The 18,594-nt window shown below is 58.6% G+C and overlaps 1 protein-coding gene across 2 annotated transcripts in view; it reads left to right on the top strand.

Moving 5' to 3' along the window:
* Positions 1–18,594, top strand: part of LOC132390517 (large neutral amino acids transporter small subunit 4-like) — a 42,839-nt gene that overhangs the window by 18,108 nt on the left and 6,137 nt on the right. For both annotated transcript variants that reach the window (XM_059963134.1, XM_059963133.1), the window contains exons 3-5: positions 9,131–9,338; positions 15,719–15,774; positions 15,861–15,937. In XM_059963134.1, coding sequence (XP_059819117.1) covers positions 9,131–9,338; positions 15,719–15,774; positions 15,861–15,937 — 341 coding nt within the window. The remainder of the gene's footprint in view (positions 1–9,130; positions 9,339–15,718; positions 15,775–15,860; positions 15,938–18,594) is intronic.

The following is an 18,594-nucleotide window of genomic DNA, read 5'->3' on the forward strand; positions in this document are numbered from 1 at the left end:
GAGAAACACCTCCACCCACCTCCACCCACCCCCACCCACCCTCAGCTCGTGGCTCTGAGAAACACCTCCACCCACCCCCACCCACCCTCAGCTCGTGGCCGAGAAACACCTCCACCCACCCTCAGCTCGTGGCCCTGAGAAACACCTCCACCCACCCCCACCCACCCTCAGCTCGTGGCTCTGAGAAACACCTCCACCCACCTCCACCCACCCTCAGCTCGTGGCCGAGAAACACCTCCACCCACCCTCAGCTCGTGGCCCTGAGAAACACCTCCACCCACCCCCACCCACCCTCAGCTCGTGGCCGAGAAACACCTCCACCCACCCCCACCCACCCTCAGCTCGTGGCTCTGAGAAACACCTCCACCCACCCCCACCCACCCTCAGCTCGTGGCCGAGAAACACCTCCACCCACCCCCACCCACCCTCAGCTCGTGGCCCTGAGAAACACCTCCACCCACCCCCACCCACCCTCAGCTCGTGGCCCTGAGAAACACCTCCACCCACCCCCACCCACCCTCAGCTCGTGGCCGAGAAACACCTCCACCCACCCCCACCCACCCTCAGCTCGTGGCCCTGAGAAACACCTCCACCCACCCCCACCCACCCTCAGCTCGTGGCTCTGAGAAACACCTCCACCCACCCCCACCCACCCTCAGCTCGTGGCCGAGAAACACCTCCACCCACCCCAACCCACCCTCAGCTCGTGGCCGAGAAACACCTCCACCCACCCCCACCCACCCTCAGCTCGTGGCTCTGAGAAACACCTCCACCCACCCCCACCCACCCTCAGCTCGTGGCCGAGAAACACCTCCACCCACCCCCACCCACCCTCAGCTCGTGGCTCTGAGAAACACCTCCACCCACCCCCACCCACCCACAGCTCGTGGCTCTGAGAAACACCTCCACCCACCCCCACCCACCCTCAGCTCGTGGCCCTGAGAAACACCTCCACCCACCCCCACCCACCCTCAGCTCGTGGCTCTGAGAAACACCTCCACCCACTGCTTTATTACTTCCGTCAGTCACGCAGCGTCACTTTATGGACATGCAGTCAATCGATAAGCTATCTTCTGCATTTATATTTATTGTGATTGGTTATTATCGCTCCTTCCTTCTCTGATGCTGTTTTTTTGAGCTGCATCAGAGATCGGGAGTAACAACTATTCCGTTCTCCTTTACATTTGCGTACTGGAAATGACATCAAACAAACTTGAATCTTCAACAAGATCCCCCAGAAAAATGGCAACACAATAGAGACCAGAAAACCTGACCTCAGTACCTGGGGTCTGTGGGATTGTTTGCCCCCCCCAAGGGGTGGGGGAAGAGGCAACATGTGGGGAGGCAGCCGGGTCACACCCCAGGTTTCTACATCAAGAATCGGCAAGTCGCCTCTTCACAGCAGCGTGGTCCATGGTCATTCCAGGATCGAGCAGTTCACGTTCAAGTTCAGCCTATTGTCACACATGCAGTATACCACCCAACGAGATGACGTTCCTCCACACCGACACAGTGCATATAACTCACACGCAACTGTACACACGTATACCTGCAAATAAAATATCGTCCCACTACCTGCCCACTACCCTCCCAGAACTGGCCCACCACCCTCCCAGAACCGGCCCACTACCCTCCTAGAACTGGCCCACCACCCTCCCAGAACCGGCCCACCACCCTCCCAGAACCGGCCCACTACCCTCCTAGAACTGGCCCACCACTCTCCCAGAACCGGCCCACCACCCTCCCAGAACCGGCCCACTACCCTCCCAGAACCGGCCCACCACCCTCCCAGAACCAGCCCACTACCCTCCCAGAACCGGCCCACTACCCTCCCAGAACCGGCCCACCACCCTCCTAGAACTGGCCCACCACCCTTCCAGAACCGGCCCACTACCCTCCTAGAACTGGCCCACCACCCTCCCAGAACTTGCCCACTCCCCTCCCAGAGGTGGCTCGAACTGAGGGTGTCACTCCCTTCCTGCAGCCTGGCCAGTTCTGTGAGGGTACAGGGAGGCTGAGGTGGGAATTGGTTTATTACTGTCTCTGTACTGAGATACAGATCAAACCATTGCACTGTGCATTGGGTAGAACGAGGTAAAACTACAACAGAATACAAAATAAAATGCCCTGGCTCCAGGGAAACTGCCCAGCAGGAGAACAATGAGAAGCGAGATCATAACAGTGTGGATGAAGTTGAGTGTCCAGTTTATTGGACTCACTAGTCACTAGTCCAGCAGAATCTGTCCCCAAGCCTGGTGGGACGAGCTTTCAGGCTTTTGTATCTTCTGCCCGACGGGAGGGGGGGAAAGAGAAACTCTGGGGGGGGGTGATCTTTGATGCTTTGCCGATGCAGGGTCCATGGAGGGGGGGGCTGGTTTCTGTGACGTGCTAAGCCACTCCTCGCTGGAGTGTCACACGTCACAGGTCGAGCAGTTCCCATCTCGAACCGTGCTGCATGCGGGCAGGATGCTTCCTGTCGCGCGTTGCCAAGGATCAACCGGGTGTTGTGAATTTCTTTAGCCTCCTGAGGAAGCGGAGGCCGGGGAAGGTGGTGTGGGTGCACCACACTGTGTTCCCTTGGCTGTGTGGAGTTGGGATCAGGGCTCCGCTGGGCCCAGACCACCAGATGCTCCCTCTCCCTCTCCAGACACAGACCTATCTTTGGAAGAGGGAGAGGTCACAGCCTGCGACCGGTCATAAACTCGAGAGGTTCTGCAGATGCTGGAAATCCAGAGCAGCACACACGAGATGCTGGAGGAACTCAGCGGGTCAGGCAGCGTCTGCGGAGGGGAGAAAGCGGTCGACGTATTGGCCGGAGACGTCGCCTGTGATTTCTTCTCCATGGCTTGCTGAGCTCGGGTGACTGGCCTCCTCATCCGGGCCAACCAGGGATCAGTCACGGCCTATCGCACCCCTCCCAGTGCGCCGAGCGCTGCACCGTGGGCTGGGGATGAGGGGGCAGACTCCTCCGGAGTGTGGAAGTGGCATGTAGTCAGGGGGTATCCGTGATATGACCCCACTCTCTGCCCCGAGGTGCAGGGAGGCCTCGATTGTTCCTCACTCCCAACAGCAGGACAAGGCCAAGGAAGGAGTGGGAAGGAAACTCCTTTGTGAAGTGTGAGGGACGGTGGGGGGGGGAGGATTTCCAAGGCGCAGAGCAACCTGCGCCCGAGATTGACGTGTTGGTCCCGACGAACTCAAGCCTGACATTTTATGATGTGATTTGTCAGTGTGTGGAATGCGTCAGATTCCGCCTTGCCCCACTCAAAGCTGTTTGTCAGAGATAGTTCCTCAATTAACTGATGTCATTTGGAAAAGAGCTGAGCTCAGCTACAAACGGCAACCTTTGACCCACTGGAGTGCAATCTGGAGGCCGTTCCCCACAGAGCTCTGGGTCCCGGCCAAGTAGCAGATCTGAGTCAGCAGTCCGCCCCTGATCCTTGCCAGCTGTCAGAACAGAACCGAGCAGGCCCTTTGGCCCAAACATTCAACCCACTGCTAGATCGATATAACTCTCTCCTCCCTCGTAGTGACTTACTTCCTCTCCGTGCCTTGTGCTGTATCGGGAGGCAGTCCTGCCATTTCTTTAGCATTTGTCTGTTTTTCACGAGGCTGAGTTGCCAGCTCGTGGGGATGGAAAGTGTGCAAGGAACTGGTTGGATTGGAACCTGGGACCACTGTCCTCGCAGTCCAGTGAGGACGTCACCACTGGCTGCATCGCCCTCTGTTTGTCTGTCAGCCATGAGTCTGTCTAAGCGTCTCTAAAATGTCCCCAATCACCACCCCAGCAGCACGTTCCATACACTCTCCACTCTGTCAAAAACCCGCTCTGACATCTCCAATACCCTCCTCCAATCACTCGTCCGAGGTGTATACCCCCAATACCCTCCTCCAATCACTCGATTGAGGTGTATACCCCCAATACCCTCCTCCAATCACTCGATTGAGGTGTATACCCCCAATACCCTCCTCCAATCACTCGATTGAGGTGTATACCCCCAATACCCTCCTCCAATCACTCGATTGAGGTGTATACCCCCAATACCCTCCTCCAATCACTCGACCGAGGTGTATACCCCCAATACCCTCCTCCAATCACTCGATTGAGGTGTATACCCGCAATACCCTCCTCCAATCACTCGATTGAGGTGTATACCCCCAATACCCTCCTCCAATCACTCGATTGAGGTGTATACCCCCAATACCCTCCTCCAATCACTCGATTGAGGTGTATACCCCCAATACCCTCCTCCAATCACTCGATTGAGGTGTATACCCGCAATACCCTCCTCCAATCACTCGATTGAGGTGTATACCCCCAATACCCTCCTCCAATCACTCGATTGAGGTGTATACCCCCAATAGTCTCAAATCACTCGACCGAGGTGTATACCCCCGATACCCTCCTCCAATCACTCGACCGAGGTGTATACCCCCAATACTCTCCTCCAATCACTCGACCGAGGTTTATACCCCCAATACCCTCCTCCAATCACTCGATTGAGGTGTATACCCCCAATACCCTCCTCCAATCACTCGATTGAGGTGTATACCCCCAATACCCTCCTCCAATCACTCGATCAAGGTGTATACCCCAATATCCTCCTCCAATCACTCGACCGAGATGTATACCCCCAATACCCTCCTCCAATCACTCGACCGAGGTGTATACCCCCAATACCCTCCTCCAATCACTCGACCGCGGGCCGTGAGTAAGTGGCAGATTGACTGGATGGATAGAGACAGGTTTATTATTATGATGTCATGAAATTTGTTGTTGTGTGGCAGCGGTACAGAAAAATGTAATTCTGTAAGTTGCAATAACAAATGTCAATATCTATAAGTAAATAAGGGCTGAAAAAGAGAGTCAGTTTCACGGACAGTCCAGAAATGGGGAGGACCATTGTTACGAGCCGTGTTGTGTGACGTGGGTGATCCATCACCATGATCGCTCTCGGCAAACCTTCCTGCAGGCAGGGATGCACCGACATTTCACAAACAGCTTCGGTGTCGGTGCGCAGATACGTCTCCACCTATGGGGGTGTCAGACACTCCTCTCCGCTGGCCTGCAGGTCACCCTCCTGCACCCTCCCAGCCATTATCAATACCCTCCAGGTAGACAATCTCTGAAGAGTATTGATAATGGCTGGGAGGGTGCAGGAGGGTGACCTGCAGGCCAGCGGAGAGGAGTGTCTGACACCCCCATAGGTGGAGACGTATCTGCGCACCGACACCGAAGCTGTTTGTGAAATGTCGGTGCATCCCTGCCTGTTGCCCCAGTGTTTATGTAGCCACTGGTGACCCAGACGATGAGGGTTGTGGTTTTATGACGAGAATGCTGGTGAATAGGAGAAGCTGGTTAGTTAAGGTCCAGTGATTGTCGACTGCACGAGGAGGTGTGTACTGGGGCAGACTGTCGACTGCACGAGGAGGTGTGTACTGGGGCAGACTGTCGACTGCACGAGGAGGTGTGTACTGGGGCAGACTGTCGACTGCACGAGGAGGTGTGTACTGGGGCAGACTGTCGACTGCACGAGGAGGTGTGTACTGGGGCAGACTGTCGACTGCACGAGGAGGTGTGTACTGGGGCAGACTGTCGACTGCACGAGGAGGTGTGTACTGGGGCAGACTGTCGACTGCACGAGGAGGTGTGTACTGGAGTTTCCCCTACAGCCTCGCTGTTGTCACAGTCTCAGATCAGCTCTATTCCATTGCTTCCCCGGTCACTTCCCAGCCCACGTCTGACCATTGCAGCATCTGACCTCCCTTCTCCACCAGCGTGTTGATATGGAATACCACACCCAGACACTGGATGGAGACTGAGGGACCCAGACGCTGGACGGAGACTGAGGGACCCAGACACTGGACGGAGACAGAGGGACCCAGACGCTGGACGGAGACTGAGGGACCCAGACGCTGGACGGAGACTGAGGGACCCAGACACTGGACGGAGACAGAGGGACCCAGACGCTGGAATTCCATGGGTCAGTGGGTCAGGTGGTGGGGAAGGAATTGTTGATTCTTTCATTGAGGGGGTAACTACTGTGGTATGAATTTCCCCCCGTCACTGAAAGATGATCAAGATGGGCTACATCGAAATGTGTCACTGAGGATGAACCGGGGGCAGCCTGCGAGACTCTGGTACCAACACAACACACCCACAAAGACAAAGCAGAGCACCTGGAGGAAACCCACATGGTCACAGGGAGAACGTCTGGACCCCTTACAGATAGCGGTGGGATTTGAACACTAATCTGTGAATGGTGCTGGACAGTGTTACACACCACTACAGTATTGTATTACCCACGTTGCATGACAAATGAAGTTTAAAGTCTCTGCCCCACTCCCACAGCCTAGGTACAGCTCCCTCCGAACTCTCTGGTACTAATTCCCAGGCTGCTCCTGAACCAATACACACTCTGCCCACGTTTTGAGCGCCTGCAGTCTGCCTCTTCAGCAGAAAACTGTTTTCTAAAAGGCAGAGAATGCTTAACAGCGTTGGCAATGGCACACACACCATGGAGTGAAGTCCAGGACTGAGACAGCAAGGCTGGCCTCCAAGCACGTTAATTCAATCAGTTCTGATGGCTGAATAAGCCTTCTTTTCGAAAGGCACAGATTCCTCGGGCACAGCGAGCGAGGATTTTAAATCACAGACACACGCCCTTCGACCTTCCACGTTTCCAGAGGACTAGAATACAAAAGCAAGGATGTGACGCTGAGGCTTCGGTCAGACACTTGAACTATTGTCAGTCGTTTTGGGACTCACAATATGCTGGGATATGCTGGCATTGGAGAGGGTCCAGAGGAGGTTTACACAAATTTACCCCAGGAACGAAAGGGTTAATGTACGAGGCGTGTTCACTGGCTCTGAGCCTGTACTCACTGGAGTTTAGAAGAATGGCGGGGGGGGGGGGATCTCATTGAAACCTATCAAATATTGAATTATCTGGACAGAGTGGGTGTGGAGAGGATGTGGGTGTCTGGGACCAGAGGGGCATCCCTTTAGAACAGAGAGGTGAGAAGGAGTTTCTTTCACCAGAATTCATTACCACAGGTGGCTGTGGAGACCAAATCATTGGATATATTTGCAGTGGAGGTTGATAGTTCTTGATTACTCAAAGGTTACAGGGAGAAGGCAGGAGAATGGGGTTGAGAGGGATAATAAATCAGCCATGATGGAATGGTGGGGTAGACTTGATGGGCCAAATGGCCTAATTCTGCTCCAATGCATTATGGTAGACATTGTATCTCTTCTCGTGTGAGCTCCTAGTACTAATGTGTGAGTGTGTGTCTGCTCTATGAGACTGATGTGTGCATGTGTCTGTGAGTGTGAATGTGATGGGAGTGTATCTTCTCCCCATCCTCTCTCTCCCCCTCCATCCCTCATTCACCCCTCCCCACCCTCTCTCTCATTCTCTCTCTCCTTTCCCCTTGCCTTCCCTCTCCCTCACCCTCTCTGTCTCCTCCCCTCTCTCCTCCCGTCTCACTCTCCTTCTCCCTCTCTCCCCCTCTCCCTCTCCCTCCCCCTCTCCCTCTCCCCCTCTCTCTCCCCTCTCTGTTTCTGTATTTCTCTGCTGGGAACGATGTGTATTTTTGTGTTCATGACCTTTCTCCCGTTCTCTGTCCTTGTTTACAGGTTTGGGAGTGGGTGATTGGTGTCCTGGGGTGCTCAGCAGGCAGACTCACGAGGGTGCAAAACAGTGGGGGCACTCAGGACAATCGACCAGAGTGTGTGTGAGTGTGAGTGGGTGGGTGGGTGGGTGTGTGTGTGTGTGTGTGTGTGTGTGTGTGTGTGTGTGTGTGTGTGTGTGTGTGTGTGTGTGTGTGTGTGTGTGTGTGTGTGTGTGTGTGTGTGTGTGTGTGAGAGAGAGAGAGAGAGAGAGAGCGTGTGTGTAAGTTTGTGTGCGTGCATGTGTATAAATTTGTGTTGTGTGTGTGAGTGTGTGAGAGAGAGAGAGAGAGAGAGAGAGAGAGTGCATGTGTGTAAGTTTGTGTGCATGCATGTGTATAAATTTGTGTTGTGTGTGTGTGAGAGAGTGTGCACACAGAAGCAGGCAGTCTGTGTTGATAGGTGTGGCACTGAGCTCAAAGTGAATCTCTGCATCAAACTAACTGCCTGCTCAGCTCCCCACCCGACAGAGGACATGTCACCATGTGACAGCCATGGTCACTGGGTGCACCAGCTGGCCCTCGTGCTCTGACGTCTGGTCACACCCTGTCCCAGCACACAGTGGCAATGGACTAATCTGTCCACGCTCAGGAAATGGGTGATGGGACTATTCAGGTAGGGTCAGGGGTCAAGGAAAGGTGAAAGGTCAAGATAAGAAGACCAAGTGACCAGTTTGAGGAAAGTCAGTGGAAAATACTTCTTCGAAATAACAAGTCTGCGTTGCCAAGCAGATGTGGGTGAGGGAGCAGGCAATTGCTGGCTATTTTTAGCAGCTAGGCGCTATAACAATCAAAGCGAGTTGTTTTCGAGCAGGAACCATGAACATAAAGTTGGACTGATGTGTTTAGTCTCGATGCTGGATTGCCTCATCAACCCCTGATGTTTATCCAGTCCAGAGCCTAGTCCCCAGATCAATAACAATTGTCAGCAAGCTGAACAGAGACCCAGCAGGGGGATGAGGAAAGAGAGGGGTGAAGGACGAGGGAGAGAGGAGTGGGGTAGAGAGGGCATGAGGAAGAGAGAGGGAAAGAGAGGTGAGGGGGAGAGGGGGAAGGGGAGGCAGGGCAAAGGAGAAAGAGAGAGGGGAGGTGGAGAGGCATGCTGAGGGGTCAAGAGGGAGAGGGCAGTGAGGGTGAGAGGCAGGCAAGGAAAAGGGGGGTAGAGGGAGAGACGGAAGAGGATGAGGCAGGGCAAGAGAGGGGGGAAAGGGAGAAGGGTGAGATGAGCAGAGTTGGAGGGACGGAGGGACAGATAGGGGGTGAGGGAGAGATGAGGAGAGAGGGGGGTGAGAGAAGAGAAGCTGTGGGGTGGTTCGAGGACTGTATACTAGGGCTGCAGGCACTGGGGTCCCAGGTCGTAGTTCAGACTGGGTAGGGTGGGGTCACATCTTAGGCAGGGAGGGTCTCATGTCACAGACTGGATTGCAAAGATTCAAATCCTCCTTTTTCCCGTTACCAGAAAACACTACCAACAGCAGCGGGGTGGGGAGTGATGGGACGGAGATGGAGCTGCTCCTACGGATGAACGGCTGGCTTATCTGTAAGGACCAGGATGAGATGCTGAACCTGGCATTCACCGTCGGCTCATTCCTGCTCAGCGCCATCTCCCTGCCCCTGGGTATCGCCATGGACAAATACGGGCCCCGGAAACTGCGGCTCATAGGCAGGTAAGTCCCAGGGGCCACATCCGGCCCAGTGGCATTCGCACCCTCCACGTGCGCACCGACCCTCCACGTGCGCTCCGACCCTCCACGTGCACTCCGACCCTCCACGTGCGCTCCGACCCTCCACGTGCGCACCGACCCTCCACGTGCACTCCGACCCTCCACACGCACTCCGACCCTCCTCAAGCACTCCGACCCTCCTCACGCACTCCGACCCTCCTCACATACTCCGACCCTCCTCACATACTCCGACCCTCCACGCGCACTCCGACCCTCCACATGCACTCCGACCCTCCTCACATACTCCGACCCTCCTCACGCACTCCGACCCTCCACGTGCACTCCGACCCTCCTCACGCACTCCGACCCTCCTCACATACTCCGACCCTCCTCACATACTCCGACCCTCCTCACGCACTCCGACCCTCCTCACATACTCCGACCCTCCACGTGCGCTCCGACCCTCCTCACATACTCCGACCCTCCTCTCGCACTCCGACCCTCCTCACATACTCCGACCCTCCTCACGCACTCCGACCCTCCTCACATACTCCGACCCTCCTCACATACTCCGACCCTCCTCACATACTCCGACCCTCCTCACGCACTCCGACCCTCCTCACATACTCCGACCCTCCACGCGCACTCCGACCCTCCACGTGCACTCCGACCCTCCTCACATACTCCGACCCTCCTCACATACTCCGACCCTCCACACACACTCCGACCCTCCTCACATACTCCGACCCTCCACGCGCACTCCGACCCTCCACACGCACTCCGACCCTCCACACGCACTCCGACCCTCCTCACGCACTCCGACCCTCCACACGCACTCCGACCCTCCTCACATACTCCGACCCTCCTCACATACTCCGACCCTCCACGCGCACTCCGACCCTCCACGTGCACTCTGACCCTCCTCACACACTCCGACCCTCCTCACACACTCCGACCCTCCACACACACTCCGACCCTCCTCACATATCCCGACCCTCCACGCGCACTCCGACCCTCCACGCGCACTCCGACCCTCCTCACATACTCCGACCCTCCTCACATACTCCGACCCTCCTCACATACTCCGACCCTCCACACGCACTCCGACCCTCCTCAAGCACTCCGACCCTCCTCACGCACTCCGACCCTCCTCACATACTCCGACCCTCCTCACATACTCCGACCCTCCACGCGCACTCCGACCCTCCACATGCACTCCGACCCTCCTCACATACTCCGACCCTCCTCACGCACTCCGACCCTCCACGTGCACTCCGACCCTCCTCACGCACTCCGACCCTCCTCACATACTCCGACCCTCCTCACATACTCCGACCCTCCTCACGCACTCCGACCCTCCTCACATACTCCGACCCTCCACGTGCGCTCCGACCCTCCTCACATACTCCGACCCTCCTCTCGCACTCCGACCCTCCTCACATACTCCGACCCTCCTCACGCACTCCGACCCTCCTCACATACTCCGACCCTCCTCACATACTCCGACCCTCCTCACATACTCCGACCCTCCTCACGCACTCCGACCCTCCTCACATACTCCGACCCTCCACGCGCACTCCGACCCTCCACGTGCACTCCGACCCTCCTCACATACTCCGACCCTCCTCACATACTCCGACCCTCCACACACACTCCGACCCTCCTCACATACTCCGACCCTCCACGCGCACTCCGACCCTCCACACGCACTCCGACCCTCCACACGCACTCCGACCCTCCTCACGCACTCCGACCCTCCACACGCACTCCGACCCTCCTCACATACTCCGACCCTCCTCACATACTCCGACCCTCCACGTGCACTCCGACCCTCCTCACATACTCCGACCCTCCACGTGCACTCTGACCCTCCTCACATACTCCGACCCTCCACACACACTCCGACCCTCCTCACATACTCCGACCCTCCACGCGCACTCCGACCCTCCACGCGCACTCCGACCCTCCTCACATACTCCGACCCTCCTCACATACTCCGACCCTCCTCACATACTCCAACCCTCCACGTGCACTCCGACCCTCCTCACATACTCCGACCCTCCTCACATACTCCGACCCTCCACATGCACTCCGACCCTCCACGTGCACTCCGACCCTCCTCACATACTCCGACCCTCCTCACATACTCCGACCCTCCACACGCACTCCGACCCTCCACTCGCACTCCGACCCTCCTCAAGCACTCCGACACTCCACACGCACTCCGACCCTCCTCACATACTCCGACCCTCCTCACATACTCCGACCCTCCACGTGCACTCTGACCCTCCTCACACACTCCGACCCTCCTCACACACTCCGACCCTCCACACACACTCCGACCCTCCTCACATATCCCGACCCTCCACGCGCACTCCGACCCTCCTCACATACTCCGACCCTCCTCACATACTCCGACCCTCCTCACATACTCCGACCCTCCACGCGCACTCCGACCCTCCTCACATACTCCGACCCTCCTCACATACTCCGACCCTCCTCACATACTCCGACCCTCCACGTGCACTCCGACCCTCCTCACGCACTCCGACCCTCCTCACATACTCCAACCCTCCACGTGCACTCCGACCCTCCTCACGCACTCCGACCCTCCTCACATACTCCGACCCTCCTCACATACTCCGACCCTCCACACGCACTCTGACCCTCCACACGCACTCCGACCCTCCTCACATACTCCGACCCTCCACGTGCACTCCGACCCTCCTCACATACTCCGACCCTCCTCACATACTCCGACCCTCCACGTGCACTCCGACCCTCCTCACATACTCCGACCCTCCACGTGCACTCCGACCCTCCTCACATACTCCGACCCTCCACGTGCACTCCGACCCTCCTCACATACTCCGACCCTCCTCACATACTCCGACCCTCCACATGCACTCCGACCCTCCACGCGCACTCCGACCCTCCTCACATACTCCGACCCTCCTCACATACTCCGACCCTCCTCACATACTCCGACCCTCCACGCGCACTCCGACCCTCCACGTGCACTCCGACCCTCCTCACATACTCCAACCCTCCACGCGCACTCCGACCCTCCTCACATACTCCGACCCTCCTCACATACTCCGACCCTCCTCACGCACTCCGACCCTCCTCACATACTCCGACCCTCCACGCGCACTCCGACCCTCCACGCGCACTCCGACCCTCCTCACATACTCCGACCCTCCTCACATACTCCGACCCTCCTCACATACTCCGACCCTCCACGTGCACTCCGACCCTCCTCACATACTCCGACCCTCCACGTGCACTCCGACCCTCCTCACATACTCCGACCCTCCACGTGCACTCCGACCCTCCTCACATACTCCGACCCTCCACGTGCACTCCGACCCTCCACGTGCGCTCCGACCCTCCTCACATACTCCGACCCTCCTCACATACTCCGACCCTCCACGCGCACTCCGACCCTCCTCACATACTCCGACCCTCCTCACATACTCCGACCCTCCTCACATACTCCGACCCTCATCACATACTCCGACCCTCCACGTGCACTCCGACCCTCCTCACGCACTCCGACCCTCCTCACATACTCCAACCCTCCACGTGCACTCCGACCCTCCTCACGCACTCCGACCCTCCTCACATACTCCGACCCTCCACGTGCGCTCCGACCCTCCTCACATACTCCGACCCTCCTCACATACTCCGACCCTCCACACGCACTCCGACCCTCCACACGCACTCCGACCCTCCTCACATACTCCGACCCTCCACGTGCACTCCGACCCTCCTCACATACTCCGACCCTCCACATGCACTCCGACCCTCCACGCGCACTCCGACCCTCCACGTGCACTCCGACCCTCCTCACATACTCCGACCCTCCACGCGCACTCCGACCCTCCACGCGCACTCCGACCCTCCTCACATACTCCGACCCTCCTCACATACTCCGACCCTCCACGTGCGCTCCGACCCTCCACACACACTCCGACCCTCCTCACATACTCCGACCCTCCACGCGCACTCCGACCCTCCACGCGCACTCCGACCCTCCACGCGCACTCCGACCCTCCACGTGCGCTCCGACCCTCCTCACATACTCCGACCCTCCACGTGCGCTCCAACCCTCCTCACATACTCCGACCCTCCACGCGCACTCCGACCCTCCACGTGCGCTCCGACCCTCCTCACATACTCCGACCCTCCACGTGCGCTCCGACCCTCCTCACATACTCCGACCCTCCTCACATACTCCGACCCTCCTCACGCACTCCGACCATCCTCACATACTCCGACCCTCCTCACATACTCCGACCCTCCTCACGCACTCCGACCCTCCTCACATACTCCGACCCTCCTCACATACTCCGACCCTCCACGCGCACTCCGACCCTCCACGCGCACTCCGACCCTCCTCACACACTCCGACCCTCCACGTGCACTCCGACCCTCCTCACATACTCCGACCCTCCTCACATACTCCGACCCTCCTCACATACTCCGACCCTCCTCACGCACTCCGACCCTCCTCACATACTCCGACCCTCCTCACATACTCCGACCCTCCTCACATACTCCGACCCTCCACGCGCACTCCGACCCTCCACGTGCACTCTGACCCTCCACGCACACTCCGACCGTGCACACGTGCACTCCGACCCTCCACGTGCACTCTGACCCTCCACGCACACTCCGACCGTGCACACGTGCACTCCGACCCTCCTCACATACTCCGACCCTCCTCACATACTCCGACCCTCCACGTGCACTCCGACCCTCCACGCGCACTCCGACCCTCCTCACATACTCCGACCCTCCTCACATACTCCGACCCTCCTCACATACTCCGACCCTCCACGCGCACTCCGACCGTGCACACGTGCACTCCGACCCTCCACGCACACTCCGACCCTCCACGTGCACTCCAACCGCACGCACGCACCCTCCGACCCTCCACGTACACGCCGACCCTCCACGTACACGCCGACCCTCCACGTGCACGCCGACCCTCCACGTGCACTCCGACCCTCCACGTGCACTCCAACCGCGCACACGCGCACTCCGACCCTCCACGTGCACTCCGACCCTCCACACGCACTCCGACCCTCCACGTGCACTCCGACCCTCCACACGCACTCCGACCCTCCACGTGCACTCCGACCCTCCACTCGCACTCCGACCCTCCACGTGCACTGCGACCCTCCACACGCACTCCGACCCTCCACGTACACTCCGACCCTCCACGTACACTCCGACCCTCCACACGCACTCCGACCCTCCACATGCACTCTGACCACGCAAACGCGCACTCCGACTGCGCACACGCGGACCGCAGGCTCACTAACCACACACACATTTGTCTACACGGCACGCTGTGTTAGCCCCGGAAGTGTAGCAACACCTGCGGGACATCGTCGGACTGTGTTGGTCCGTGACTAGACATGGCATTTTGCTGTGAGTTTCCACGTACGCTGACAAGGAAAGTGGATCTCACGTGCTATTGATGTCAACAACGTAGCGCGGTCACAACTCACCAGCCTTAACCCCCACGTCTCTGCACTGTGGGAGGAAACCCACGCGCTCTCATACAAACTACTTACAGCCAGCCGCAGGAATTGAACCCTGGTTATCGGCCGCAATGCTATCGTGGGACAGTTCCATCGTCTCCCCGACACTCCCTGGTCCAGGGTACCTTGACCTCCCAGGGAGGGAGTCCTACACTGGTGCTCACAGCACTCGGCTGGCAGGTCCCTCAGAGGGGGGTCAGTGAGTCTGGGGGCCTCCGTGCCTCCCTACGCACCTCTTGCCGTGACTGTAGTAACGGGAGTAACAATAGTCCAGTGAGGGAGGTGAGGGGCAGAGGGGAAGTATCTCAGTTACCAAGGCGGTTGGGCAATCTGACGTTCAGCGATGGACAAGTGAAACATGTTGGTCGGGTACCCGACTCACCGAGGGGAGCCGCACTTTCATACTTCATCAGAAAATGGGCGATCCCTCCCCCACATGGGGTTGCTCCCTCCCCGTCTGCCCCTACCCCACACGGGGGTGCTCCCTCCCCATCTGCCCCACCCACACTGACAGTGATCCCTCCCCGTCCCCCCCTCCCCATCTGCCCCACCCACACATGTGGTGATCCATCCCCATTCTCCCCTCCCCCAGTGGTGATCCCTCCCGTCTGGCCCACCCGCATGCACGGCGCTCTCTCCCCATCTGCCCCTCCCGCAGTGGCGTGGTGCACCCTCCACGTATGTCCCACCCCCCACACATGGCGTTACCTCCCCATCTGCCCCTCAGGTGACACAACACCCCCCCCCCACTGCTCCAGAGAGAAGGGGTGGGTTTGGGGAGGTGTCCCCCCAGGTCCTGCCCCGCTGACTCTCCCTCTCTTCCTCTTGCAGCACCAGCTTTGCACTGTCCTGCCTGCTGATCGCTTACGGAGCCAGTAACCCCAACGGTGAGTGACTGTGTCCCCACAAACCCCACCCCCTCGTCTGCTCGGGCTTACTGAAGCTCCCTCTCACTCCTGCCCTTCCCCCACAGATCTCTCTGTCCTGATCTTCATCGCCCTCTCACTCAACGGCTTTGGAGGCATGTGCATGACGTTTACCTCACTCACGGTAAGCACAGGGCGCGGAGGGGTCCAGAGGGCAAATAATTGAGAATTTGTACACTCCTGTCTGTGTTCTCTGACCACAGAGGCATCGACTTTCGCTGGAGTCCAGTCCCAAAAGGACCAACTCTCCCCGGGGTCAAACCCCGACATCCCAATTCTCCCCGGGGTCAAACCCCAACCTCCTAACTCTCCCCAGGGTCAAACCCCAACATCCCAACTGTCCCCAGGGTCAAACCCTGACATCCCAACTCTCCCCGGGGTCAAACCCCGACATCCCAACTCTCCCCGGGGTCAAACCCCGACATCCCAATTCTCCCCGGGGTCAAACCCCAACCTCCTAACTCTCCCCAGGGTCAAACCCCGACATCCCAACTGTCCCCAGGGTCAAACCCTGACATCCCAACTGTCCCCAGGGTCAAACCCTGACATCCCAACTCTCCCCGGGGTCAAACCCTGACATCCCAACTCTCCCCAGGGTCAAACCCCGACATCCCAACTGTCCCCAGGGTCAAACCCTGACATCCCAACTCTCCCCGGGGTCAAACCCTGACATCCCAACTCTCCCCAGGGTCAAACCCCGACATCCCAATTCTCCCCGGGGTCAAACCCCAACCTCCTAACTCTCCCCAGGGTCAAACCCCGACATCCCAACTGTCCCCAGGGTCAAACCCTGACATCCCAACTGTCCCCAGGGTCAAACCCTGACATCCCAACTCTCCCCGGGGTCAAACCCTGACATCCCAACTCTCCCCAGGGTCAAACCCCGACATCCCAACTGTCCCCAGGGTCAAACCCTGACATCCCAACTCTCCCCGGGGTCAAACCCTGACATCCCAACTCTCCCCAGGGTCAAACCCCGACATCCCAACTGTCCCTTAGGTCAAACCCCGACATCCCAACTCTCCCCGGGGTCAAACCCCGACAACCCAACTGTCCCTGGGGTCAAACCCCGACATCCTAACTCTCCCCGGGGTCAAACCCCGACATCCCAATTCTCCCCGGGCTCAAACCCCGACATCCCAACTCTCCCTGGGGTCAAACCCCAACATCCCAATTCTCCCTGGGGTCAAACCCGGACATCCCAACTCTCCCTGGGGTCAAACCCGGACATCCCAACTCTCCCCGGGGTCAAACCCTGACATCCCAACTCTCCCCGGGGTCAAACCCCGACATCCCAACTGTCCCCGGGGTCAAACCCTGACATCCCCACTCTCCCCGGGGTCAAACCCCAACATCCCAACTCTCCCCAGGGTCAAACCCCGACATCCCCACTCTCCCTGGGGTCAAACCCCGACATCCCAACTCTCCCCGGGGTCAAACCCCTACATCCCAACTCTCCCTGGGGTCAAACCCCGACATCCCAACTCTCCCCGGGGTCAAACCCCGACAACCCAACTGTCCCTGGGGTCAAACCCCGACATCCTAACTCTCCCCGGGGTCAAACCCCGACATCCCAATTCTCCCCGGGGTCAAACCCCGACATCCCAACTCTCCCTGGGGTCAAACCCCAACATCCCAATTCTCCCTGGGGTCAAACCCGGACATCCCAACTCTCCCTGGGGTCAAACCCGGACATCCCAACTCTCCCCGGAGTCAAACCCTGACATCCCAACTCTCCCCGGGGTCAAACCCCGACATCCCAACTGTCCCCGGGGTCAAACCCTGACATCCCCACTCTCCCCGGGGTCAAACCCCAACATCCCAACTCTCCCCAGGGTCAAACCCCAACATCCCCACTCTCCCTGGGGTCAAACCCCGACATCCCAACTCTCCCCGGGGTCAAACCCCTACATCCCAACTCTCCCTGGGGTCAAACCCCAACATCCCAACTGTCCCTGGGGTCAAACCCCTACATCCCCACTCTCCCTGGGGTCAAACCCCAACATCCCAACTCTCCCCAGGGTCAAACCCCAACCTCCTAACTGTCCCCAGGGTCAAACCCCGACATCCCAACTGTCCCCAGGGTCAAACCCTGACATCCCAACTCTCCCCGGGGTCAAACCCCGACATCCCAACTGTCCCCGGGGTCAAACCCCGACATCCCAACTCTCCCTGGGGTCAAACCCCGACATCCCAATTCTCCCTGGGGTCAAACCCGGACATCCCAACTCTCCCCAGGGTCAAACCCCGACATCCCAACTCTCCCCGGGGTCAAACCCCTACATCCCCACTCTCCCTGGGGTCAAACCCCAACATCCCAACTCTCCCCAGGGTCAAACCCGACATCCCAACTCTCCCGGGGTCAAACCCCTACATCCCCACTCTCCCTGGGGTCAAACCCCAACATCCCAACTCTCCCCAGGGTCAAACCCCGACATCGCAACTGTCCCCAGGGTCAAACCCCGACCTCCCAACTTTCCCTGAGGTCAAACCCTGACATCCCAACTCTCCCCGGGGTCAAACCCCAACATCCCAACTCTCCCTGGGGTCAAACCTCAACATCCCAACTCTCCCCAGGGTCAAACCCCGATGTACAAGTACAAACTCTCCAGGGTCTAACCCCTGAAGGTACCAACCCACCCTGGTGTACAGCCTTCCAAAGGGAATTAGTCACACAGGGGTCTGGCCCCTGAAGGTACTGAGTCTCCCCAGGGGTCTGGCCCCTGAAGGTACTGAGTCACCCAGGGGTCTGGCCCCTGAAGACACTGACTCTTCCCAGGG

Source organism: Hypanus sabinus, unplaced genomic scaffold (assembly GCF_030144855.1).
Source record: "Hypanus sabinus isolate sHypSab1 unplaced genomic scaffold, sHypSab1.hap1 scaffold_937, whole genome shotgun sequence".
NCBI lineage: Eukaryota > Metazoa > Chordata > Chondrichthyes > Myliobatiformes > Dasyatidae > Hypanus > Hypanus sabinus.